Source organism: Dermacentor andersoni, chromosome 2, assembly GCF_023375885.2.
Source record: "Dermacentor andersoni chromosome 2, qqDerAnde1_hic_scaffold, whole genome shotgun sequence".
Taxonomy (NCBI): domain Eukaryota; kingdom Metazoa; phylum Arthropoda; class Arachnida; order Ixodida; family Ixodidae; genus Dermacentor; species Dermacentor andersoni.
Genome location: NC_092815.1, coordinates 88775339 through 88803140, shown reverse-complemented (window position 1 = coordinate 88803140; position 27802 = coordinate 88775339). Strand labels below are relative to the sequence as shown.

The following is a 27802-nucleotide window of genomic DNA, read 5'->3' as shown; positions in this document are numbered from 1 at the left end:
TGTTGTGGCGAAATATTTGGAAGAAATACACAGCAGAATTAAAGAAATTTGTGCTTTGGGAGGTGCTATTGCATCGCTGATCATGTGAGTGCAGCTTTCCATTGGTGCAGTGCCGCCATCTTGGCACCGCCATAAACACAGATAGCCATAGCGCTGTATTTCTCCATGCAGAAAAGCAACAAAAGGAAGCACGAAGAGAGAAAAGCAGCATTGCGATTCGTTACTGCATTCGCATAGCACACAGGGAGGGATCCTATTGGCTGACTTGAATTTGAATCACTGGCACACGTGTTTCGCGCACATTTTGGCAGCAGCGAGCTGTGCACTTTGCGTGTTCTGAGGCCAACATTTCAAGATCTCCCTGGTTATTTCCGAGTTTCTTTCATTGCTGTGTGTTAGCTGATGCCTGTGTGGCTGATGTAATATGCCCTAGCAGCAGGAATGCTACCGGTGTGCCAGCGCACCAGCTCAATTGTTCGCATCATCTGCTGCAACGTTAAGAACGATTCGCCACATTCGAAATTTAGCGCATTGTAAGTTAGTGGGCTTGGGTCAAGATTTCTGTCATCCCAAATTTTGTATCAGGCGCGATCGTATCAACGAGATTCTACTGTACACACTTGAAACATGCATGCTGATGTGGTGGGAAATAAATTTGCAAGTAGGTCTAACAAAACAGACACAAATGTGATGGTCTGTCAGCAATTAGTCAACTTCCATTAATTTGATCCTGATGGGTCTGACAGCATTGATCAATCTATCTGGCGGGTCGAATTAAGAAAGTATGACAGTTTTGCCATAAGGACAAAGTAGTGATTGCGATAGCAACATGTTAAAATAATACACGAAGAGTACGACTCATAGCTATAGTGGCAGTATGAATTGAAGTAAACATAAGCTAAGTAAAAGGGAGCTGTTGTGCTAGGGGTCCTCTGTTTGAATCCTGCCATCAGACAGTTTCATGTATGTTTATTAATTAAAGCCAATGTCTTTCTTAGCGACTTTACCACCACTTTTCCATATTCGTTGTGTTCAAACCTCTTTCCTGGTCCGATCCTTGATGTTGTGTACAGCCGCACCAATAATATTCCATAATTTTCAGGTTGAATATTTAAGTCTAAGAGTAAAATTATTTTAGATAAAAGGCCTGCATTTTCATGACGTTTTTGTGGGCTGCCATTCTCAAAATTCTGAGGAATAATTTTGCAAGAATGTAAGACCTGCTATGAGCAACTTTAATGATAGAATGGCATGGCAATATAACCCACATAGACCGCATGTCATATAGCATACATATACGAAAATATATATGGTACCTGACTACGACGGCAAAAATTGGCTTGGTGTGTTCTTATAGTTGCTATTGCAATAACAAGATACAGAAGAAATGCCATAACACACCCCTGATTTAATTCACTTTAGTATTTCCCCTATTCTAACTCGCCCCTGAATCATACGCACACTCACTTTCTATGTATCTAAAGTAGAAAATTAATGTTTCAATTACATTAAATTTCCTGAACATAGAAATCTAATGCGCACCCGACGTTTAGGCTGCCCAGCCGCCTGGTTTTCTAAAGCGAGCTTCGCCACACGGTTTTTGTAGTTAACTTCGCCGCGATACACTGATGCTATACGTTAAAGCATACAAACGCCGCGAAGGCAGTTTTAGTATTGTGTCCAATCGCACTGCGCAGGCTATTTTCGGTCCGATTTCCTCAAAGGGGGGGGGGGGGGGGGGGGGGGCATATTAAAAACAAAGGGAGCCACATTTCAACCTTAACTTCGCTACTACTGTTGTCAGTCTATCCTGTTGATAAGGCCTCGTGCTTAGTTGCCAAAGAGGTGTACTAGCCATTTGTGCTGCATTTGTGTGTTCCTTGTACCAGCATAACATGGAGCGGAGCTCGCTCAAGAATGATGTCAGATCAAAACGAAGTTGCAGATAAAGTCCAGTCGCACATTGCTTAGCAGAATTGTTGGCGGTGCCACTTTAAAGGTATCTATATATGTACACAACTGCTGAAGTCTAATTTGCTTATAATTAGAAACTTTCTTTGTAACCCTGCAGGATTGGAAGAGCAGATTCCGTGGTTGTACAGTAAAACCCCGTTAATACGGATTTCACAGGACTGGAGAAAATGTCCGAATTAACTGAATGTCGAATTAACAAGGTTTCGACAATAATAACTCAAAAAATGGCTAAAACATCAACATACCTTTACTTCATGAAATAACTGGTTATTGTTGCTTGTTGCGCGCAAGAAATTTGCTCGGAAAGCACAATTCTTCTGAGTTCTTGTAGGTGGTGCAGTCCGCGCAGACTGTCGGGAGAAACGACACAAATGTCCTCCAAAACATTAAGGGCGTCATCGGCCTCTTTAGCAGCTCGGCGCTGCACTTCACATGCATCCATGAAGGGTGCATTTTCACTATCAGAGTCGGGCTCTTTGTCGCCTAGCACATCCAGTATTTCGTCGTTGTTGAGGCGACTGGCAATGCCAGCGTCACTATCGATGTGGATGTATTCGTCCAGCGGGACGTCCGGAGGCAGAAGCCTGTCAAAGCGACTGCCATCTTCCTCGGCTTTTTGGTTAACATCCGCATCCCTGGCTTCCAAAGAATCACCGTCGCGGACAAAGCCGCTGTGTCGGGAGCAGTTCGCAATTACTGCGGGCGGCGTCTTGCTCCACATATGCGCCATCATGTGCACTGCAGTGAGCACAGTTACATCATATTTTTTCTTTGCCTCCATACAGAGCAACGTACGCTCAAGCACTTGTCTTCTGTATGAGCCTTTCACATACTGAAGGGGGCCACTCAAAAGCAGCTGTACGTCGCGCGAATCTGCAATCCATCTTAACAATACTTCCAAGTTTCTGGTGTGCTGCCACTCGCGGTCTCTTCCTGTTGTCAGCGAACTCGTCGCAGTGGCATGCCTGAAGAATCTCCGCTTCATTTTTCACGTACGTGCAGAGCACGCTTCTCTTCACGTTGAATTTATTCATTATGACCTGCCGAGGCACCTCTGCCTTCACGGCTTTCAATATTTCTACTTTCGCTGCCAAGTCCTTCTCCTCATACCTTGCCCACTTCGGTGGGGCACGAGAGCACGTGGTGGCGCGGCTTGCACGGTGCGGCTAGGCGTGGCACTGAAGCGATGGGTACACGCACGATGTCAAGAAAAAACAAAGCGTAAATGGAAAAAAGAAAAGCGCAAAACAAAATTTAACACACACACACAAAAAAAGTTCCGCCGTCCTCACACACGCACCTGAGGCAGACCGATAAACACGATAAGAAACAACGAAAAAAAAACTGCACAACTCTGCAACCACACAACTGCACAAGCAAAAGACAACATCGGAAATGGCGGACAGCAATACAAAGAAAAAACATGTATGTGTAGATTAGGGGTGCTAGCATAGACCGATAACTGCCATGCCGATAACCATAGCGATGTAGAGGTAGTGCCAAGCGCAAAAGCGACTGCAAAGCCAGAAGTACGTCATTGCCGCCGTGTTTTTTGAGACGTAGGTTTGTCTATTATGTAGCAATAAAATAAACATGGCGGCCTTGAGGTATTTCCGGCCTTTTGGCACTCCCAGTGCATGCAAGTATGGGCTTTGAGATCAGCGCATGTTAATCGGAGACGCCATCGCTGGCGGTTTGATTTGAACACCCCCTAGTGCCACCTGATCCTATATGCCTCGCGCGCCTCTAAGCTCCAAGAACTGTCCGAATTAACGGGAGTTTCGTGCAATAGGGTTGTGTACGTGTTTGACGATACCAGACGGCGCGTCCAAATTAACCGAATTTCCGATTTAACGGGGGCCAAATTAACGAGGTTTTACTGTAATTTAATCAGTTTTCTCATGGCTCATAGCAAAGTTATGCAGGAGAAATTGTGCACATTAGGAGTAACCTGGTCTTGTTGACATGCCCTAGTTCAGCTAACTTATTTTTTCTTGCTCACTCGAAGCGCTTCAAACATGCAACATCTCTTGCAAGTCAAATATAAAGGCAAGTCAAGGAGCAGATTTATACCATGACATACGCACAGGGAGAGCCATTCTATTAAAAATAATGAAACTAGTTTACTCATTTTTAGCATATATTCTTTGTTGTTGTGCATAAAGCCAGGTCCACTATATTTATTGAATATTTCTGTTAAAGATGAGACAATATTTGGTATGTATATGCCTGTTGAACACTGCACTAAAGGTGCTTGTTGCGCCAAAGCAGACTTTTGCCTTTGCTAAGACCTGCGCCAGACGGTCAAATGGCTCTTCCACCAGTGCTTTGGCCATGGTGTGCACATTTGTCTGTGCAACTTGTTTTTACCATTTCTGTCCAGTTGTAACAAGGAATAAACCACAAACATTGAGCTGTGCCAATATACAGTGGCTCCAATTCGCTTCAAAGTGCAGTGTACCGATACAGATGGCCACTCTGTTGAAGGCAATAGCATGTTTGGCGTGATATCTAATGTGCCGGGATATTCAGTGTGGTGCATTCATTGGGCAATGGCGAAAGTGTAGTTTTCTTCCTGCCTCATGATGCTTAGAGCCAATGAATTATTTGTGCATATGCTTTGAGCCAGGGATTGAATTATTATAATGAAATGTAGCATGGCTGAGTCCACAAAGTATAGATACCGTAGTTATTTTATTGCTGTGTAATTTTTAGAATGCACACAAGGGATTGCCCTACCATGTTGGTTTGTTTTCAGTGCAATCTCCAGCACTTAGGAATCAAATTAAGCAAATTTCAGACATTTATGGAAAATTTATCATAACCTGCGAGTGAAGGAAATATTGTAGACTGCCTTTTTGTTTTTTCTAAAAATTGTTTTACCTCACTCGAGGTTGGCCAACTCGTGCACATTTCCTGATAACAGTTGCTATCCTGCAGACTGCCTCTTTCTTTTAATAACATTAGGCAATGGAATGCTTATCTTTCTCCTTGCTTATCCTAAACAGCTTCATGAATCAGAAGAAGTGTGCTGAACTGGGCTGGCTGGTGCATTATTAGGACGGGCACAAACAGAGCTTGGGCTCTTTGCTCCCGACCTAATCATGAAGCAGGTTGCAGGTAGAGAACAACCTGGTTTCTTCGTGTGAGAGTGCTTTGGACCCTGTCAAATAAAAGTCGAACTGACTCCCTGCCTCCCTCTCTCTGGGTCACCTTTGGGTGCACTTGGAGCAAACATAAGAGGCTTCTTCTTCCTTTTTGTTTCAGAGACCGAGAGCAGAGGCTGGCTAGGGCACAAGCTCAGCGGGAGCGACGTGAAGCTGAGCGGCGGGAGCAAGAGCAGTTGCGACAACGGGAAGCTCAGCAAAAGGAGCTCGAGAGGTTAAAGCTACGGACTGCATTTCATCAGCTCAAGCAGAGCGAGTGCGTGTTATATTTGTCATGAATGAGAGCCGCCTTGAATTTGCCAGAAGTAGAGCATGTCTATCTTTCAGAGGCACCAAAGGCCATGTTCTCAGTGTATCGCTTTCGGAATTGTCACTTTCAGTGTACATTGATTGGATAAGCTGGGAGATTACTTATGAAGCATCGTGCTGGACTTTATGTTATGTAAAATTCGAAGTATCCCTAACATTGATCAGCCAAGAGTATGGCCCTTGTGCATAAGCCCTCGAAATGCGGAAACTGCAAAGGGGCCAAAATATTTTGCTGGCAGTCCGTAGTTGCAATGCTGTTCAAAGGTTCACATGTTGCTAGTTCCTATTGTATTAATCCAAAAGTTCGTCTTTCAGTGTCTCGTAAAATAATGGGAGATTAGCATGAGCTTCATTGAAATGTTGCAGACGAACAGGAACAAAGCCATACTGCCTAATATTGAAGCAGTATGGACGAAATGAATATCCTAGACTTTGAAACCATAGTAAGAATACTAGCTAGCCTCGGATCACTTTAAACAATTTACAATAGCTTTATATGACAAAGTTTTAGTTTTGTTTCTTATGAGGTGTTCCCCGCACAGTTTTCTGCTTTAGGGCACTCCATTGTGCTACTTCTCTTGTATTTGCTCAAATGTACAACATCGCTTTAATAAAATCTGACATCTGAGGTGTATGTGTCATAATGTCATGATGGAGGAGATGATCATATTGGAGTACGATGTCGCAAAGTTTTGGCACACGCTCCAGCTCGTTTGGTCATGCTGCTGCATCAGATGCTTAACAAGTAGTAGCTCAGCAGACCACTGAGCAAGCTGGATTAAGTACCCCGAAACGTCACACTGTTCTCTTACCATGTGTCTGCCTATTGTGTCATGACACAAGCACCTCCTGGGAAACAAAACCAAAACTGGTTGATAGAAAAGTTATTGTAGAAAATATTTAAAGTGCTCTAAGGCTTGTCAGTATTTTTTCAAAGGTTACAAGGTCAAGGATCATCATTTAAAGCAGATATAAGAAGTCTAAACTATCATGCCAGCAATCTTTTAAATAATCTGTAATTATCTAGAGCCAGGTACTAAGCTGATGTGGTGGCACGAAGCCTCTCTAGGCCACAGCTTCACTTTTGACGGTATTATCGGTGCTGCAGGTATTTGGGAATCGTAACTTGCATGGTTAAGTGTTCTGTTGCAAACTTGAGAACCTCATTCCCTTATAGAAACCTTGTTCTTTTATTGCTTACCAGGCGCAGCCTAAATGTTGATACCTTGGCAGCTGCTACAAAGAGGAAAGCAGAATCTCCTCTGGTCTCTGCATCCAAGAAGCCAACTCCCGTAAGTTATGTTTCAATACTTTTCCTCGTTTCTTCCATTGTCTGCATATATTAACAATGTCCAGAAATTTGTGCATGGTGCACGTAATTAAGTACAGAAAAAGTTGTGTTGAAGAGGAACACGCAAGTGCTGTCAACTAGATTTATGTCAAGTAAAAAGCACAACCTCGACCAAGAAAAGTGTGCTTAAAGGGAACACTAGATCAGTTTAGACTGACAAGACCATAGCTCTATATTTATTGATTTAATGGCAATTGGTTGTTTATCAGAAGAAAAGAAAAAACATAGATGGCTCGGAAATTTACGACAATGAAGGCATATAAAGCGCAATAAACAAAGCCACAAGAACGTCTGAATCCACAAGCACGAAGATCGGACAAATCCATGTACTTTCAGTCATTCCCATGGTTGCTGAATGATTGCAGTGCCAGAGCCCCCTCTAGTAATTATTGTAGGAAACTATATGCTAGCATACAGCGCCAAAATTTATGACATCACGGCAAGCTGGTGCGAGAACTTCAAGCAGGCATTGCCAACCATTTCTTGTTCTTGCGCCTTTTTTTTTTTAGCCTTGTCATGTCTCCTCTCAATATAAGAGTGGGTTTTTTGCTATCGTAAAAGGGTAATTTACTAATACAGCTGAAATAATTTTTCTCTTTAGTGTCCGTTTAATAATATCCAGGTTTCGAAAACGATGTGGCGTTGGGCTGCTTGGTGATCTTCAGAAATGTCCATTTGCACTCAACATGACTATTTCTATAGGTTACAGGTTTACTTCCAGTTAAACACTATGTCATCGAGCCATTGATTTCATCAATAACATCTGCAATTAAACCTCCGCATCACAAAGTCAGCAAAATTGGTAATTTATTTTGTTATATTGAAATTTCATTTTATTGAAATATGATCTTTTATGAAATAAGTACAGCGGCCAATAGATCTTTCTTACACAGAAGGGGTCACAAAAGTTTCCGTATTGGGCAATTGGAAAAATGAAATTTTAATTAGAGACAAATTATTATTATTATTTTTTTATTTGACAGCCAGCTATGAAAAATACGGTTTCACGCCATGTCGACGATATCTTCACATCAGCGGTTCAAGGCGAGGCCAGCCACACTATTGCATCCACTACGCATCTGCACCTGACAGTACCACCCGTAGTGTGACGATGCTATCACAAAAGGGCTGGTAGCGGGGAGCAAATGCTTTGTCTGCCTCTTGCTTCAACACGTACCTGAAACTCAATATTACGCAACCTTCATTACTAAATGCGCAGGAAGAAGCGCACGTGATGACTTGCCATCTCGGCAACCCCCCCCCCCCCCCCCCCCCCCCCCCTCCCTTTGCTCGCGCAGGAAGACTACGCTTATCAAGCCACCACCTTTCTTGGCTTGCCCTCACATGCTTTCACTCGTACTCAGTAGGATTTTATCGCACTTGGACTTTATATGGAACATGATTGTGCTCCGCTTCGGTGGACACTCTTAGCCACATGGCACGCGATTTGCGAGGTGCGTTCACAAGCAGCCACTTGTAATCCAGTCATTTGACCATCGGCGTCCAAGGAAGTTTCTATTTATTGTCATTGTATTCCTTCACGGCACGAGTGAAATTTCATTATATAGATAGTGCGTAAACACGCGTTGTTATATTGATGTTCTAAATATGTGGTGTTCTATGGACAAGACGTTATAAAATGTTATTTAGTACTTTGTTATATCAAGAATTTTATTATTTGAAGTTCACTATATTGAGGTTTAACTATTACAAAAACACATAACAATATTAATTAGGCAGCTTCTTCACTTACAGGCAAAGTGCACTTATGAGTTTGTCGGCATAATCTCAAGAGATATTCTTCTTGCTAGCTGTCGTGGGCTGATTCATTTTGACCTTGCCTCCTTTATGTATGCGATATGCATCATTCATGCTTTTCACCAGCTAATCATCATATAAGAACAAAAATGTAGATACGTAATTCGTGTATGCACAGTCTCAACTATACATCATGAATGCATAGCTGCTCCTCCAGTTATGTCCTGTAACTCTAATTTCATACTTGATGAAAAATACTTATATCTAAAGTTAGCATTACCCCACCCTCCCTCCCCACTGGTTTAGCAGCTATGGCGTTCTGCTGTTGAGCACAAGGCCATGGGCGCAACTCACGGCCATGGCAGCGAGATTCCGATGCGGGTAGGATGCAAAAATGTTTGTGCAGGGTGTCTACCAGCTGGGAAAACTGGGAAAACCGGGAATTCTCAGGGATTTTGACTAGTCTGGAAAAAACTCATGGAAAACTCGGGCAATTTGCACTTCTATTAGGGAAAATCAGCTGTAATTTTATTGAAAGGGAACGAAAGTCATGGTAATGCTGGCCTGAGTAACAGAGGAATCGTAACAAATGGTCTTTGATGCCGCATCGTCAGCTGGAGGAGTTGCCAGAGTACAGTCAACGAGCGACTTTCCGGAAACCAGATAATTCAGATGGGCTATGGGGCACTACTGCATACCCCATAGGGTCAATGTATAAGAACGTCTGAAATTTCGGACGCAAAAACCCTTCGCCGTCTGATTTTCCAGACTTTTTGCCGTGACCACAGGTCCGAAACGGCATTCATCAAAACCACCACCTTTTGATAACCTCGCCGCCTCGAACTGGCACGCTTGCTCACAGATGCGCTGGCAGCCGTAGCCACCACCGCGGCAATGCTAGGCCTAGCTGCTTCGAGGTTCGATATTAAGCTTCTTGCCGTTCCGTGCCGTGTTTTTCATTGCATGAATTCGCCGCTGTCAGCAATGGCACCGACACTGCCTTTGTGGTCATTGCGATTGGCTTCGAAGTTCGAAAAGCACAGTGTGTTGCATAATGCCGGTTCCCGAAAGTCAGCTTCACCTCATTACAGCAATGTTACGCTGTGAAGCATAACAAGTGTAGCAAGGGGCGACTGTCACGGGACACAGTATGTATTCCTTAATTATACACGTGTACACCCACCATTTTCTATCACAGTACGAGCACCAATATGCCTAATAAGTGTGCTGGCAGGCCTTCAAAGCTTTTTCGGGCGTGCCTGTGGCGATTTGAGCCTTTCAGGGCTGTAAAAGACATGCATTACTTTTTTCGGACGTTTTCGAGGCCCCTAGGGAGTCCGAAAAATCAGACGCTGACTGTACAACTGTCCAACAGAATGCTTCAAATAGTCCGTGTGGCAAACACACAGCCAAAGGAGAACAAGAAGACAAAGGACCTATGCATTCAGAAATGAACGGGAAAGGAAGCATGCCGCCGCTTTTTTGGAGGAGCTTGCACTCTAAAAGCAAAGCATTCGCTGACACCGAGATGCAGGTGTCCCTCATCCAAGCAAAAAAAAAAAAAAACTTTAAAGCAGTGAAATGCAACACTGAGGCGTTGTGTGGAGGTTGAGAGTACGTCAGGACAGTTTAGATTGACTTACCAGCTGCTGCGAGAGAATCTCACTTGTGATAAAGTTCGGGCCTCATACCAATTAGCTTGCTATCAGTTGATAGAAATAGCTCATATTCAAAAATATTCTCTATGCATCTCTTCTTATTTGTACTTGAGAATGTTCGACTCAATTTGTAATAGGTTTTACTATTTCTTTCGAATATATTTTATTCGCTGTGCATTTTACGAACCCTTCCCTTCTGTTTTCTTTTTGAATAAAATAAACACTGCCCCTTACTATTCAAACTGGATTAAGTTGTTCTTTTATTTTTTAATATGCTTACAAAGAGTGACACCATTGGTCGACATGATGTAGGGAGCCCGTCTTGACATAAAACAAAGCTCTGTGTCACTCGGGGAATATTGCAAAGGCACTCAGGGAAAACCTGGAAAACTCAGGGGGAATTTGGAAATGTCAACTTGGTAGACAAGTTGTTGTGTGCCGTCCTTTGGGCGCACTTTAAAAGGCCCCTCACCAGGTCTGGCCATTTTAAGCTGCCAAGCGCAGAGCATACATTGCGCGAACGATCGTACCTGCAGAGTATTACATCGCTACGCACCGCGGAGAGATCTGAAATTTCAAACCGAACGTCATTTTTCGTTCTCGTGGCCGCCGCACTCCAAGCCGGACAGTGATGTAGTCGTGCCCCTGCGCCTATGTAGTCGTGTCCGCAGTGTGACGTAGCTTGTGGTGACACATGACTTCGAGAATTATTCAAGGCAACATCAGTTATTTGTGTGATCTGTTGCTTGAATTAACGAATTGAAGTTTAGAGAAATAATGAAACACACAAACGGAGTGTCTGCGTGTATTTTGTTTTACTTTGCACCGAAGCAAGAGAGATGGGGGGGGGGGGGGGGGGGGTACTTCCGCTTCGTCTGCTTGTTCCCACGGTCGTGCGGTCACGTGCGCAGTTACCGAAACTGCCATTTTCTACCGTGTTCCAGTGTGTGATCACGCTCTGCGATCTGCTCAGTATTCGTGTAGCACTGAATTATACCGTTAGTCATGTTTCATTGTTCACAGCGCGCAAAATTGTGTGCTGCGCGAACGAGACAACAGCTCGCGCGCCGCACGGTCAGTGGAAATGCGTAGCGCATAAAAAAAAAAACTAGGGGAAAAAAATTAAGGTGGGACCTGTAACGTATGCATCATGCGATCCTCGAGGTCTAGTATGGGAGAATGCAGAGAAGGAATTTCGCTTGTGAAGGCTACACGGGGCGAGTAAAAAGAGCGTCTTGCTTGGCAGTGGAGCCCGCCTGCTGAAATCATGGGTTCGCGGCACTGAAATAGTTTTATCTCAGCTATTAATGAGTCGATTTTAAAATTTTTTTTCAGCAGAGCGCTTCGTAGAAGACACGTAACAACTTCCAGCGTATAACCAAAATTTGCTACGAGGCCTGGTGAGGGGCCCTTTAAAAAATGTGCAACGAAGCCGACTTTAAGAAACTGCCAGTTATTGTGTAACGCCTTATAACCTTGCCCCCCCCCTTTCTTTTTTTTTTTTGTAATATCGGGTGTGCGTTATATTTCTACTTTGTTTAAGAGTGTTTGATTTGGGGGCATGTTAAAATCGAGCAAATACTGCCAAATGAATCAGCAGTGTGTTTTCACGATTTTTCTGCATCGTTTAATTCGAGCTGCTGGTTAAGTCAATCAATTTCGTCATTCCTCTTAGGGTCAATGTAATGCAAATCAACTGCGTATCGTTATTTTTCTTTGTTGCATGCAATAACAGGAGGTCTCGCACTCAAGTCTTCTGACTGTGAGATCTTTTTCTGTATTTAGGTCTTCTTTGAAACATATATTCCAGGTTTATGAGAATAAAAATTTAATAGAACATTTTTTTGGTGCAGTTGAACATAAGCAAGCCTCCGAAGATGGCCAGGAATGCTTGCGCTGATGCAGTGGCCGCAAGGGTGAGTAGTGTCTTATGTTTTGGGCATTGGGCATTTCTAGTACAATGAAATATTGGCATGTGGTAACGTGCTAACTTGGGCTCGTTGATACATATCTGACTAAAACGAATATCAACGCTGGACAACGGAACATGACTGAGACAGATAAAGCGCTTCGTCTGTCAGTCACGTCCCAATGTCCAGCGTTATTTGTTTTCTTCGGATTTGCATGTGGCTTTTACAGCTCCATTAGTGGAGGGCTTGCATTATTGCTTATTGCTTTTTTGTTGTTCCCTCTTGTGTACCTTGTACCAAAAGGCAGTGGGTATGCAGTAAATTCTGCTGAAGGGCTTGCACTGAGTACAGCAGTGGTGCTTATCGGTGAGTGCAACTCGTTCAAGCAATGCAGTCGAACCTACTTATAACGATATATTGGTTGTAATGACCACATTTCAGTGCACTTGCAATTGTCTGAGCCTGCCTATTGAAAATGCTTCCAGGTATGACGAACATACTTTAAATCGGCGTACTGTTACAACAAATGCTTCGAACCCGGTCATGGTAAAAAGAGAGCAAATGCTAAGTAAGCACCGCAAAGTACATAAAGCAAGCACACACTGCATGGTGTGGGTCATGTAGTGGCACGTGCACCGGTGCAATAACGGATGCCATGATGGCGTCACTCTTGTTTTCGCACTGTTGTCCCCGCCGTACCACATGCATTTCGCCTATTTCGGCAATTTGAAATGACCATCTGTGTCCTTCCATCATGGGAACAGCGGCTGCTCAAACATTGCTGTCGATGCGGCCTGAGTCGGAAAAAACACTGCACCACTCGCGGCCGCCACCCAATGTTGCAAAGGATCGGCTGTCACTCTGATGCTGTTATCAGGAGATCACAATTCGGCTGCACTTCGTTTACTGATTGGAGATTGCTGATAATGGTTTGCGGTGACATTCTACCTTTCAAACATTGAATTTTTTCACCCGAAGCGATATAGATAACTTAATTTTATAGCTCTTGTGTGGCTTATATGCAGTCGTAATGCCGAAACCATGATGTTCGAGACCTTCACAGAATGGCGGCATGCCACAGTAGTTTCTGAATTTTTGCGCTTCCAGCCAACTAAAACGCTTTGGTGTCTTGTGCAGAATACAGTCATGTCCTGCTGTTAGTAAAATATATCGCAAGCTTTCAAATAAAGAAATGGAAGCTGTGCTTGCAATATCGAAATGACAGGTTATGGGAGCCGGCTGCCATTTTGAAAGAGCTATACAACGCCGCATTTCATTCTTTAGATGAACGTTTCTAACGGAAGTTTGCAACTAAGTATGGGAATGCAGCAGGAACAAAATTGACACTGAAAATCTGGTTTTCGGACCAAAATCACTGCGCTGCTGAATCATAACTGCTGATGCCAGCTTCAGTGTGGTTGATTTTCTAGCATTTCTAAAGGCAAGTTCATATATAATGAACTACTGATATAACGATCACTTTCTGCAGAGCTGTTGAGTTCATTATAAACGGGTTCGACTGTACTGATCCTGCAGCCTTATTTTGAGCAAGAGTAACGGCAGTTGTGTAATGGCACGTGCAAAATTAAAACCTTATGAATGTATTACCTGGATGTTCAAAATGTGTGAAACATGTGTAGTCTGTCATGAAGTAACAAAATATAAAGAAACGAGAGATGGAGCGGGCAGGGGGTTATGGTCATTGTATATGTAGCCTGCTGAAAGTACAATTTTGTTACATTGTGTTTCAACTACATTGTTGCATTACATTTACTTTTGTTCTTCCTTTTTTGTCTTGTGCAATTTTACAGCTCATCTTCGGTCAGCCGAGTACGAGCCTTTCGCAGAAGGCGAAATTGAACAACAGCCTTCAGCAGCAGGCAATGCTAAACAGGTGAGAAAATAGTTAACCAGTTAGCTATCGCATTTCGTAAGTTTTTGTCTCAGATGGCAACACAGCTTGCTTTATTTGTTTCTGACAAACCAAGTTAATAGTGTCTATTAACTAACCTCTGCAAAATGTATCCGCACATTTATCGAGCCACCACAAACGAATATAAGCACTGCTGTGCCTTGTGGGGGTTCCACTCTGCGTGCGGCTAGAGCTGAAGGCGAGCTCCGGATCTAGCCCCACGCAGTCGCTTCGTGGTACTCCCAACCCGTAGCACGGGAATCGCGGCTACGCTGGATTCGAACGAATAAGGCAACCAGCGGTGTCAACGGTGATAACGTTTATTGCTATTAGCAATGACGAACACTCGCAGAGGGACGTCCTCTCAGTAATAGTAGTAAATAGGCTTGCCTCGTTGTCTGGGTGAGTCAGACAAACGAGATCACTCACGGGATGCGGCAGGTGCTTTCGTCCAGGCGGTCCAGGTGTCGGCGTCCCAAGAGAGAGGGTCTTCCCCGGTGGCACGCTTTTATGCCTTTTTACCTTTTTGCGTGGGGAAGTCCTCCTCGCCCGCCGGATACGTTTCCCTTTCCCGTGAGCCGCGTGGGGGGAGAGGGGTACGCCGTCACAAGAGCGACGGAGAAAGGGAGGGCGCGTAGTGCCTCTCTCCCTTGTCTACACTGGCTCGACCCGTCCGCCACGTGCGAATGGGACGACGCGGGTACGCGGGAGGAAATGGAGGCGGGTGCTCCCCACAGCCTATTCCCATCTCGCTGCTGAAGGATCCAGTCGAGCTTCGAGACGTCCTTGTTTTTAAAATAAATTTTGGTTGGAATTTTTTCAGTTTTTAATTCAAGTGGGAAGGCTTAATGTGTGCTAGCTCTAGTACGCTAAAGCTACGGCTGCTGGCCTTCATGGGCATGAAGGCTATATCGAACCCGCTATCGCTGCACGCAACTTCTCGTGACATCAGCACCTCTCCAGGGGAGCTGACGTGTCCAAGAAATGGAGTTAGCAACCTTTACATTTTCTCAATAGACTGCACTTTTGGGGCAGGTATACTCTACATTAAAGAAAAGTTGTAGCACAGTAGAGAAAAGAGGACCAAAGAGAGAAGGGGGTCAAGTGGGGGAAGGAAACATCCACTCTGCCTGTACTGGTTTACTAAAATCATGCCAACCATTTTTTGTTAAAGCTTGGCTCAGAGTCAGCTTCTGTGTATATGTATAATTTTTGTGTTTCCTTGTGTTTTGTTTCTTTTCTGTCCTACAAGCTCTGTGAAGCACTTTTTAGCATTTACAATGATGGAGTTACAATGAAGACTGAGGTACAGTGGTCTTTAATGGGGAATTCCTCTCATAAAGGGACACTAAAGGAAAATATCAAGTTAGATAGATACCTTATCTCTCTAGAAATCTAACATCATTTTCTGTGTGCCAATGTAAGACTTTGTTGCATAGAAAATTGACACCGAATGTCTCACTGCTGCTACTCGATTTAAATCACCTGCAGCAAGACTGAGGACATGACATAATCTCCGAGTCACCTCTCTCACCTGCTCTTTCAACTGCTCTTGCAAATTGCATCATTGGCATTCCTTGAACCGCTTACCTCAGCACATTCTGCCTCCCATTTGCCTCATCCTCCTCCTCTCGCTGAACGCAGTCAGGGTGGTCTCGTCAAAATAACACCTCTTCCTCTTCACTACCTCTCTCTCTCTCTCTCTCTCTCTCTCTCTCTCTCTCTGCTGCTCACCCTTTGCTTGTACGTATCTTGCAGCTTGCCAGCAATGCCAGCCACACAGAATGCTTACATCACGAGAGATGTAGCATAGTTCATGCCAGATGGCAGCACTCCAATTTTGTTTTTAATTAATTTTTTTTCTTTTATGTTTTTATTTTTTGCACTTACAAAACTTGTTCTCACTACAAATAACGAATTCGTTATTGCAGAAGCCTAATTTTTCAATCTAGCTCGACCTAGTATTTTTCTTTAGTGTCCCTTTAACAAACCCTTTTATTATTTATTTCGACATACATAACAAGAGTGAGGAGGGAAACAAACATTGAAAAAGTAGGAATGCAAAAAGACAAGGGGAAACATGAAAGCGAGTTATATGCATTATGAAAGCAAAGCATCAATCTGTACATCTCTTGTAAAACAAACAAAAGAAACGAAGAATGCAAACAGGAATCGAGAAAACTGCGAGTTGGGTGAGTTGGTGAAAGTTCATTTTTAAGGTGGTGCCACAGAAAGAAACCCAGACACTAATAGACATGAAACACAGTTGATGAAAGTTCATTTTTAAGGTGGTGCCACAGAAAAAAACACACACTAATAGACACGAAACACAGGTTTCATGTTTTGTCTGTTTTTTCTGTATTGCCATTTTCAAAATAAAAGGACATTACATTAACAATTGGCAATTTTCTCAATAAATGTGGTCGATGAAAAGAAGCAAGTGGCACTAGGTAAGAAGTTTCAAATGTAGACACAACAAGGAAAGAAACTGTATTTGAAGATTTTTTGGGATAGAAAGGAGTGACAGTAAGGTCATAATGGGCAATGAGTAGATGAATGGTTAGCGAAAGTTATGTTCTTGCCTCCACAGTCACATGGGGGCATGGTTGGGCAAAGCGTGGGTAAGGTATAATGCATTCACTTTGGCACTTGCACCTGTATCATGGGACTGAACCACATCTTTAGGGCAAGAAAGAAAAGTCTTGCTGGGCATATTCACTATGCTGCAAAACATAATGCAGAACACAAACAGCTAGGTAGTACATGCGTGCTACCGGAAATCCTAATCACACAAAACTTCCGCAATGGGAGAACATGAACAGTAATTTGCGCTTAGTAAGAAATTAAATTGCATGCATCTTGCTTGCTTGCTTGTGCAATAGTGCCAGCAGCCTTGGCATCCATGGCAGTAGTGTTAAAGGTACATGAAAAAGTGCAAAGTTGACACAAGTTGTCAGTTCAATGTGAGACGTACCATCAAAAAGCTCAAGAATAAACAAGCAAGCAGACTGCAACAAGTATGGCAAAAGGTTGCATGCGCATAAGGCGCTTCACCTAACTAGTGAAAAATAGGAAACAAAGTCAGAAACATGATATAAAGACCCCTACATATGTCTCTCTGTATAGTGTTTAATTTAAATGTTTCAACAAAGCCTTGCTTAATGTAGATTCCAACAAGTGTGATCGATCTGCCATCTTTTCTCTTCTGCCCTACAGCAACATGTAAGACGTCTCCATTTTCCTTGTTTCTTCTAGCCTTTCACAGTCGCTAAGAAGCCAGGCAAGCTTTCTGCCCTCCCCTGAGGCGCCTCAGGCAGCGTCTGACTCGCAGTCCATCACAGCCCTTGTTGAAAACACACCAGAGAAGGCATGTGCTGCTCTGAACGTCACCGTAACACTGTCTTCGGAGGACAAGCCTGCAGAGGCCCTTAGCGAGACATTCACCGTGCCTTCCACCGATCACCTTGAGGCCATTGTTGCAAAGACGCCATCTGCAGCAAACTCCACGTTTGTAAGGACCAGTGGCCCTCCAAGGTCGAGCGGGTATGATAGCATCTATGTACTTCCATTGGCATGCTCACTTGCCTCTATAATGTTACACAAGTGAGCTATTTGGAGCCACCTGTGTAGTTTGACACATTTGTAGACTTTGTAGACATGTTCGTAGACAAAAATAAGTATACCTGTGAAAATATACTACAATTAAACCTCGATATAACAAACTTCAGTATGACAAAATTCTCGATATAAAGAATTTAGCATTTTATACCTTGTCTACAGAAAACCATGTATATTGCACCTCAGTATAAGGAAGTCTTCCTTCTTTTGCACTTCTTTCTACAACCTTACTAGCTTCGCACACGGAGAAATGTAAACTCTGCACTAGTGGGGATGCCACACGGTCGCACTTTCCGGACAGTGTTGTTTATGCGCGATTGCACTTTGAAATAGTTCAGGTGTCTGCCTCAAGTGAGACTGCTGTGGTGTCTACTGCAAGGAGCGTGAAAACAAACACACAAGAAACATTGCGCTTTCGAAGTGACGTGGAGCTCCCTTTTTGTGAATAGTTTTCTCAGCGTCAGCGTCTGCTTTGGAATGGGAGGAGTACAGGCTTTGCCTTGGCAGAGAATGCACACGCGTTCCCTGTTCGGCAGCGTTCCTTGTTTGGCGGTGTTTGTGCCCTCTGGTGGGATCATGGCCATGTGCAGACCTGTTGCACGCAGGAGATGCTAAGTTGCATATTGTGACCAAACAGTGCAGCCAAGCTCTCTCTCTCTCTCTCTCTCTATATATATATATATATATATATATATATATATAGCGTCTGCTTCGCACGCATCACTCGGGTGCTTCGGTGGTGTGTGGTGGCAGCATCTATGGAAAATAGCAACAGCAAGGGCTGAGAGCCAACAACGACATTTTTCTCGGATAGCTCAAACAATGACAACTTATGAATTGATGGGTTGATGGGCAGAGTGGTTAATTTTGTGGATTTCACTATAACGGCCTCTCAGAATAACGAACGATTTTCGGCGGTCCCGCATGATTCATTATATCGAGATTTGACTGGAAATGTGCCACTCTTAAACGAATCTTTCATGCCGACATGGCTCACAGTAAATGCACGACTGAGCAGGTACCGCTGTTTGAAGATACTCTTTGATGCCAACTTCGAGCCCTGGGTATGTGCCACTCGATCTGTGCTGATCTTCAATGAACCTCTTTGATGCCAACTTGGGTTACAGGGTATGTGCCAATAGGCATGTGGCACTCCTCAATGAGCATCTTTGACTCCAACTTGGATTACTAGGTATGTGCCAGTGGGGATGTGCCACTCTGCAATGACCAAAAATATTCCTTAAATTTCTCCCATGCTGAGCGGAATTTAACTCGTATCTCAAGGACAACGGCCCTATGCATTAGCAGGCTGCGCCACAAATGCACTGGGTATGTGCCATCCTTCAATGAACCTCTCGCGAACCTGAGTTGCTCAGTATGTGCCACTGGCAGTGATGGTGCCGATGCGCCAGTTGCACCGAACTGCATCGACAGGCGAACCCTGCTACATCCTGCTACATTTCAGCAAAATGTGAGAAATCTGCAGCTACGTTACACCTATGGAGTGGCTCAGACTTTCGTAAACGGAACTAAGCCTTCAAGAGCCGTTTCTTCGCACATCGAAAGCGGCATGACGTAGACCAACGGCTGTATTAACTCCATGGCAGATTGTTGTTTCTTCAGTGGGCTGGTGTCTATTTTTAATAACTTCCGCCCCACAGCATGCGGGTTGCTTAGGCAACAGTACAGCATCTGTTTTTGGGTGGCAACGAGCAATTGCGATGGTGCCGAGCCAGACCCAGCACTTCTCTCCTGTATGACCAGTGTAAACCGAATGACCAATGTTTCGGACGCTGTTTCACTTGATTTATTTAACATATCACACACAGTGTCGCAGAAATGGCAGCCATGAACATAGTTGCCACCATTCAATTCGTCGTCTATCCCCCACTTTAGTTGGCGAGGTGATTTCACAGCTTTAAGAATGCCGTACGCCCGCTACTAGGATTTTGGTCGACTTAGCACCAAACAATAACTTGCACTGCAGGATCCTGAAAGGCAAGGCTGGTTAGGCCTAGATGCATCGCATGGCCATAACAAAAATTCACTGCAAGTAGGCGCTTGTGGCAATGTGGTCGTCAATAGCTTCAGACTAGTAAACTGCCTTGGTGATTGTTCATGAGATCACGGGCTATACTGGCGGCCAGAAGCCAAGATTGAGTCTGTGGGCTACATGCCGGCAACTGCCGTGAATGTTTTTTGTTTGTTTATACGCTTAATGGGCGGACAGCAAAATCTCACGTGTAGGCAGAAAGTTACAAACTTAATTCGCGCATAAGAGCCTAATCTGACAGCATTACATTAAGATCGTGCACACATATCTGCACTTCGCAACTACAGGCGACGCACATCAAGCTGCGCGACAAGCGAAAGCAAAACGCCTCTGTGGTCCCGACCATCTCGACCAATGCAGAGCACGGATGAAAGACGGCGACAGTGAAGAAAGCACGTCGAGGAAAGCGGAGGAGGAAGGTGCAGTGTAACCATGAGGCGGCAAGTGGAGAAGGAGGGTACGGCGATAACGAGAGAAAAGCTTAGTGCTGCGCAAGATGGGCTTTGCAGCGACGATGGCTACGAGATGGCGCCAGAGTAGCACACATTGTTTGTTCACCAATGACGCCACCGATCCAATATATGGAAACAAAGCACTGCATAAGCAGAGGTCTGTCTGTGGTGGCTGCTGTGAATCGCGCCCATGTGTCAACCATACGCTGCCTCTCACAATCTCCAATATAGCAAGGCAGTCGTGCCACACTTTGCTCCGTTTGCAATGTGCCGCACAAGACAGATTGTCAGTGCCAGCCAATATATAGCGAAATGAAAGCATGTATACAGCTGCGCTCAAATTTCGCATTAGGGAGTATTGTAATTGTCGGTGAATTTTTTTTCTAGAGAACTCGTCGGCGACTGTTTTTATCATGACGTTGGCGCTCGGTACATTAATTTTTACATTCATGGATGAGTTTCGTCACCAAGATTGGCTCACCATGGGACATAGGTGATTATGTAGCACATAGCCTAGAAGCCTGGCAGCACTGATAGCAGCTGCGCTATGGCCCTCTCTGGGTGATATTCCCCCGCAATAAGCTACATAAATTTGGGGAGGAGGGCCTGTGCATAGACTCCCACCTATGAATGCAAAATTATCTTATTGGGTGTCAATTTTGATGATGAATATTTCGGAATGGAACCATTCTTGAAGAATTGAAAAAAATTAAGTTGTATTGAAATTCATCACTCAAGTTTTGAACAGCTACTTGAACTCTAGAAGGCTTTATAATATGGAGAGTTTGCAATCGCTTTCATTAATCCTGCTCCAAAATTCCAATTTACTGCTCATAAATGCATTTTTGGCTGCTCTGAAATGGCATGGGCCAGTAGCATCACTGCACTGGGTGGTCAGCAAGCAATGGAACAATTCTCAACATTCTCAGGCAATTGTACGCCACATTTCTCATTTTGGTGGCCACCTACGGACTTCTCGGCAGTGCCGCTAGATGCTGCAGCATGTTCACAAAGAAGCACAAGAGAAGCCTGTTGCATGCATTTCAGAGGCCACGCACAGGCTTTCTGGCGGCGGTGTTAAATGGTAGCAAGTGTTCTTAGGGAAGCGCAAAAGATCAGTCCCGCTGTAGTACATGCCTCATACACAACTCATTTCGACAGTGGCGATACATTGTGCCGCTGCATTGATTCAATCCTGAATGTATTACCATTGACAGTCATTGTGAGATAGGTTCTGCTGAATGTTTTTTTCTCAGGACAAATATCCGTACCTTTTTACAATTTTGTTTTTAATTTGCGGGTGCCGTCTGATGACAGGCATTAAGCATGGTCAGCCATGGTGTCCCAAGATTTAGGACGCGCGCAGCGCAACCCATGCAAATCGCAGCGAACCACACTGATAAATTGTTCTCTACACAATCTGCACCGCATGTCCTGGCGCTCATAACCGTGCTAGTATGGCTTGATGTTCTTGAGATTTGTCCATAAGTGCTTACTGACAAGACAGTATCAATCAGGCATGTCTGGGAATTTGTGAAATTATTTTTGCTGCTGAAATTTTAGAATCTCCAGGACAAATTTACAATTTAACTATGTTTTTCGCTGCAAGTACAACTTCGTTATATCGATGTTTGACTGTATTTGAAAAATCTTGGCATGTTTGCATTCCTTTAAAACTGATGTGCCATGCAGTAGCACTGCACATTGCTCCTTAAATGAACACAGCACTCTACATGCACCTTGTAAAGTGCTGTTCCTGTGTTTTGTTACTGTCGTGATGGTGCACCAGACAAGATAACCTTTCAATTGTTTCTCACTTACAAGGTCCTCAGCAGATATACAAATAATGCAACTGAATATATATTGTTACGGTTAAGGGAAAGAAGGTGACATGAACTTGAGGAAGATGAAGACTGGCCGTTGCCTGAACGCCATACACATCAGTTGTAAATATACATTATCTTACACTCGTGGGCTGCTTTATTCCTGCAACATTTTATTGAAAGGGGCGGGGTACAATCGCGGAACTTCGCAGCGGATGTCATCTACCTGCCGCCACAAGGGCAAATCAATCGACACAAGCGACAATACCTCAGCAGCCCTTGCCAACGGTCATCCTCACTCATCCGTGGGACCCAGGGACATTTTGTGGCACGGATAACGCCGACGTCAAGGACTGGCTTACAATGTACGAGCGAGTGTTCAACAACAACAGGTGGGATCCAACAATGATGCTAGCAAACCTGATATTTTATCTGAGAGAAACTGCGAAGCAATGGTACGATACACATGAAGCTGACCTAACGAGCTGGGATGTCTGCAAAGACAAAATGCGAAACTTGTTTGGCATACCTGTCGGTCATCAGCTGGCAGCAAAAAAAGAACTTGCGTGCCGCGTTCAGACGCCCACAGAATCCTATGTCATGTACATACAGGATGTGCTGGCCCTCTGTCGCAAGGCTGATAACAACATGACTGAGGCAGACCAGATTGGTCTCATACTAAAAGGTATTGCAGACGATGCCTTCAATCTCCTGATGTGTAAGGATTGTGCCACTGTGGATGCAATTATAAAGGAGTGCTGGCGCTTCGAACAAGCGAAGGGCCGCTGCGTCGCTCAAACTTTCGACAGATTGCCCAATACCACCGCGACATCTTCTTCCGAAGACCCGCCGCGGTTCATTCAGCCGACAGGACCGGTAGATATAACGTGCATAATTCGCCGAAAGCTTGAGGCCATGGCCCCGGCTCCAGTTCGTTCCGACTGTCGGGCAAGCGTGCCCGTTATCTCCCTTATACAAGCAGTCGTTCGAGAGGAAATAACAAGTTTGGGCATTCCCTCTCTCTGCTCGGTCCACCATACAAACACCTAAATGATTTCTCCGGCCGCTCGCTCCCAGACGGAAAGCTTTCCGCCACTCCATCGCAACCCAGCTGACTGGCGCACAGCGGATGATAGACCCACCTGTTTTAATTGTTCCGGTATTGGACACATCGCCCATAATTGCCGCAACCACTGGTCGTCACCTCTTCGGTGGTCGTCTCCTAGTCACTACCGCCAAGTGCCAGACAATCATACTTTCTCACCCTATACGCTGACTAGGAACATCAATGCCGACAGTGCTCTACCAAGATTCAGCCACTCCCCGTCTCCGCAAAGTCGTAGGTCCCGTTCACCCCTCGTTCACCACTCTTCGTCCCCGTCTGCAACTGGTCGCTTCACTTCGAAGAAACTAGGCGGTGAAGCTCCCGGAGGTGAAGCTGCAACTCTGACCCGGCCCACAAATCCTCTGTTCACCCTGCCTACAGGTGGAAACCTACTGGACATTGAAGTTGATGGCGTTCCTGTTACATCTCTCATTGACACAGGAGCGCAGCTTTCAGTTATTAGCGCTGCTCTTCGCCGAAGGCTCAAAAAGGTTCTGACGCTCGCCGTACCGTGCACTGTGCGAGTCGCTGATAGGAGTACTACACCTGTTCTTGGAATGTGCAGAGCAGGTGTGACCATTGGGGGCCATTATACCATTGTTTTACTTGTCGTCCTTGAGCACTGCCCGCACAACCTAATTCTCGGCCTCGACTTCCTTTCAAAACACTCTGCCCAAATTGACTGCTCCGGAAGTGTTCTACAGTTGGATCTGCCGCTTCCTGCCGACACAACAACTTGTGCTTCACACCGCTTATGTTCTGCTGAGTTTACAAGGCTGTATCCACAGGCGGCTACAAATGTCCTTTTGACGCCCTGTCCTCCCGTACCTGATGGCGGGTACGTCGTGTCGCCGCTTACTGACATGGTTTTGTCGCGCAATATTGCCCTACTGAGCACCTTAATCCGGATCCGCGAAAACTGCACTCGCGTGCCCATCCTCAGTTTTGTGTTTTCGTCGCATGCGCTACCACACAGTATCGCCATAGCGCATATCACTCCTTTGGAAGACCTTGAGATTTCTTCTTTGACCTCTGAATCCTTCCTCAGTACCAACGGACCTTTGTCACCCACTCCTTTGTGCCCGACGCCTGCGGACGATTGGTAAGATGATTGCCCCTGACCATCCCTGCGAGAAAACAACAGTGCTTCGTCACCTCCTGTCATCTCATCGGGATATCTTTGATTTGGACGACCGTCCACTGGGCCAGACATCTGTTGTCACGTATCGCATCAACACCGGTGATGCCAGCCCCATTCATAGGCGGCCATATTGTGTCTCTTCAACAGAAAGGGCCATCATACAGAAAGAGGTAGACAGGATGATGGACAAGGGCATCATTGAACCTTCCAGTAGCCCGTGGCATCACCGGTTGTCTTAGTAAAGAAAAAAGACAACTTGTGGCGCTTCTGCGTTGACTATCGTCACCTCAACAGGATAACAAAGAAGGATGTTTATCCCCTGCCTCGCATTGATGACACTCTTGACTGCCTTCACAGATCCCAATACTTTTCATCAATTGACCTCCGCTCCAGCTATTGGCAAATTAGCGTCGATGAGATGGACCGCGAGAAAACCGCCTTCGTCACACCGAACAGTCTGTATCAATTTAAAGTCATGCCCTTTGGATTATGCAATGCACCAGCTACATTCGAGCACAGGATGGATTCTCTTGCGCGGCTTGAAATGTTCTACATGCCTCTGTTACCTTGACAATGTGATTGTGTTTTCACCAAACATTGAGAGCCACCTGCGGCTGCGGCGCTTCACGACATTCGAGGAACCATTATGGGTTTCCTTTGTAGCAATTGCTACAAACGGGTGGATGCCTGATTTTTCCTTCATTAATTACTTCTCTCCACCTTGCGGGTTTCCGCAGAACTACTGCGTCGACCATACTCTCCGTTTTTAGCAGGGCTGGCCTTCAGCTAAACTCCTCCAAGTGCCATTTCGGTCGCCATGAAATGAACGTGCTCGGCCATCTCATAAATGTCACCGGAATCCAACCTGATCCTTAGAAAGTTCACACCGTGCGAAAGTTTCCTGTACCTTGTTCAACAAACGATGTCCGTAGTTTTCTGGGCTTATGCTCTTATTTCCGGCGATTTGTGAAAAAATTTGCCGACATCGCTCACCCTTTCACTGACCTTCTTATGAAAGATGTCTCTTTCTCTTGGGGACCACTGCAGGAGAAAGCCTTGTCTACCCTGATTGAGCGGCTTACAACTTCCCTGATTCTGTCACACTTCGACCCTTCTGCACCCACTGAAGTACGAACTGACGCGAGTGGTCATGGCATTGGCGCTGTCCTCGCACAGTGTCAACAGGGCCAAGACCATGTCATCGCTTACGCCAGCCACCTTCTTTCCATGCCCGAGCGAAATTACTCCATTACTGAGAGGAAATGTCTCGCACTCGTGTGGGTGGTTGCGAAATTTCGACCGTACCTTTTCGGTCGGAGCTTCTGCATCGTAACCAATCATCACGCCCTCCGCTAGCTCTCCTCTTTGGAGGACCCAACTGGACAACTTGCACGTTGGGCACTGCATCTACAAGAATATACATCTTCAATTATGTATAAGTCAGGGCGCCTGCATAAAGACGCTGACTGCCTGTCCCGCAGTTCCGCAGATAGATCATCCGGACGATACTGATGCAGACTCGGACATTAGTATTCTGTCCCTCTCCAGCTTCCTCCATATTGGTGACAAGCAACACCAAGATCCTGTTCTTCGAACACTTATGGAACACCTAAGCTCCTCGCCCAATGACCCATGCCTCTGGATGTTCACCTTGCGCGATGGAACTTTATACCGTCGTACAGTTCGTCCTGATGGCCTGGAGCTCCTCCTAGTCATTCCCAAACGCCTTCAACTGGTCGTGCTCCAGCAACTTCACGACGCTCCTACTGCTGGACATCTGCGCATCACTTGTACTTACGACTGCCTGCGCCGCTGCTTCTTCTGGCCCGGCATTTATCGCTCTGCGCCGTTATGTCACTTCTTGCAACCTGTGTTAGCGCCGGAAGACGCCTGCTATGCCTCCTGCTGGTTTGCTTCAACCAAGTGATATCCCTACAAAGCCTTTCTTTCGTGTGGGCCTCAACCTCCTTGGCCCCTCTCCAATTTCCATTAAAGGAAACAAATGGATTGCTTTAGCAACAGGTTATGCCACGAGACATGTCATCGCACGAGCAATGCCAACCAGCTGTACTACAGATGTTGCCGACTTCTTACTATACGTCATCCTGCACCACGGCGGCCCTTGCCAGTTACTCACAGATCGCGGCCGCTGCTTTCTATCTAAGTTCGTCGATGGTCTGCTCCGCTCCTTTTCTACAGAACACCAGCTTTGTTGTATCCGCCGTCGTGCCCTGCCCGACTACGCTGCAGGCGCCGCAGAACCGCGAAGTGAGCCGCCCAGGCCGTACCTCGAACAACACCCCTTTATTAGTCCGTGATGAGCATATATAGACAGGCGCATGTGTCAGCTGACGTGATAAGGCACGTGCCTAGCGCCATCTAGGTTATATAAACACAGCTACGGAATACCGCATTTGCCCCCCCTCAAAAAGAGTTACTTAACATATTAACAACTGGAAGCACTATAAGCACTCAATATTTATTATAGTCTAAACCACAATGGTGGTCTTCTTTGCCTTGTCGAACTCCTTAATTCCGGAACGTCCCTTTCATCTGGTGTCCGAACAGATGACTGTTGAGGTAAATCATGGCTTTCCTGCTGTGGCTTGCCAAACGGTGTTAGGTTTTCGGGTGAACAGCTTCTTGCAACTGTAGGTGATGTGACTAGTCGAGGACAGGGTACCAGCCGATCCCGATTCCTAGTGCGGCTGTCATTAAGCTTGTAGGTGTCTTGGCCACATTGGTCAACAATGGTGAATGGACTTGCGTAGCTCAAAGCGCCTTTAGGCACATGACCTGGCAAACTCCTGACTCGAACCGATTGACCCGTTAACGGAGAATGCTTCGCAGCTCTTTGATGGTCAGTGTAGGACTTACTTGCTTGTTGCTTTTGTGCTACACTGCTGCGGACGGCTTTCATCGATGCGTGCGGGTATTGGAAAAACTGTTTACCTGGCCCTCCTACAAGATCAAGTTTTATTCTGGGATGACAGCCGTGCAGAAGGATGGAAGGCTTCACTCCTGTGGTGGCTTGCGGCGTGAAACGGTAGACTCTGAGGTAGTCGGTGATAGCTTCCTTCAAAGGCCGACGTTCTCGTGTGCAGACTTCAGCGTACTCTTTGAGTACCCAATTAAGTCTTTCTATTTGACCATTGGCTTTCGGATGGTAGACTGCCGAGGATGCATGGGCTATGCTGCGTTCCTTAAGAAAACTTTCAAACTTACAGGCTGTAAATTGAGGACTGCAGTCACTCGCTATCTCGTCAGGATATCCTTCCCTGCTGAAGATGCTTTGGAGAAAGGAGATGACTGTTGCGGTAGTCACTTTCACCAAGAAACAAACCTCTGGCCACTTGCTGAAATAATCAATGGTTGTAACAGCAAAACGGCAATTTGCAGCCACATTGGAAAAAGGGCCCACAATATTGATTCCTAGCTTCTGCCATGGTGCCGATGGGAATGCAACTGGCTGCAGGGGTGGTGTCACCGGTTTTGCAGACTTGTCAATTGATTGGCATAGCCCGCAAGATGCAATCAATTGTTCTACCTACTTGCACATAGTAGGCCCCCA

The 27802-nt window shown here is 45.3% G+C and overlaps 1 protein-coding gene across 1 annotated transcript in view; it reads left to right on the top strand.

Annotated features, from left to right (window-relative positions):
* The window catches only part of LOC126541655 (uncharacterized), a 77167-nt gene that overhangs the window by 34223 nt on the left and 15142 nt on the right, over positions 1-27802 (top strand). The window contains exons 8-12 of the mRNA XM_050188510.3: positions 5242-5397; positions 6655-6742; positions 12071-12133; positions 13939-14021; positions 17295-17582. Of these exons, the coding sequence (XP_050044467.2) occupies positions 5242-5397; positions 6655-6742; positions 12071-12133; positions 13939-14021; positions 17295-17582 (678 nt within the window). The remainder of the gene's footprint in view (positions 1-5241; positions 5398-6654; positions 6743-12070; positions 12134-13938; positions 14022-17294; positions 17583-27802) is intronic.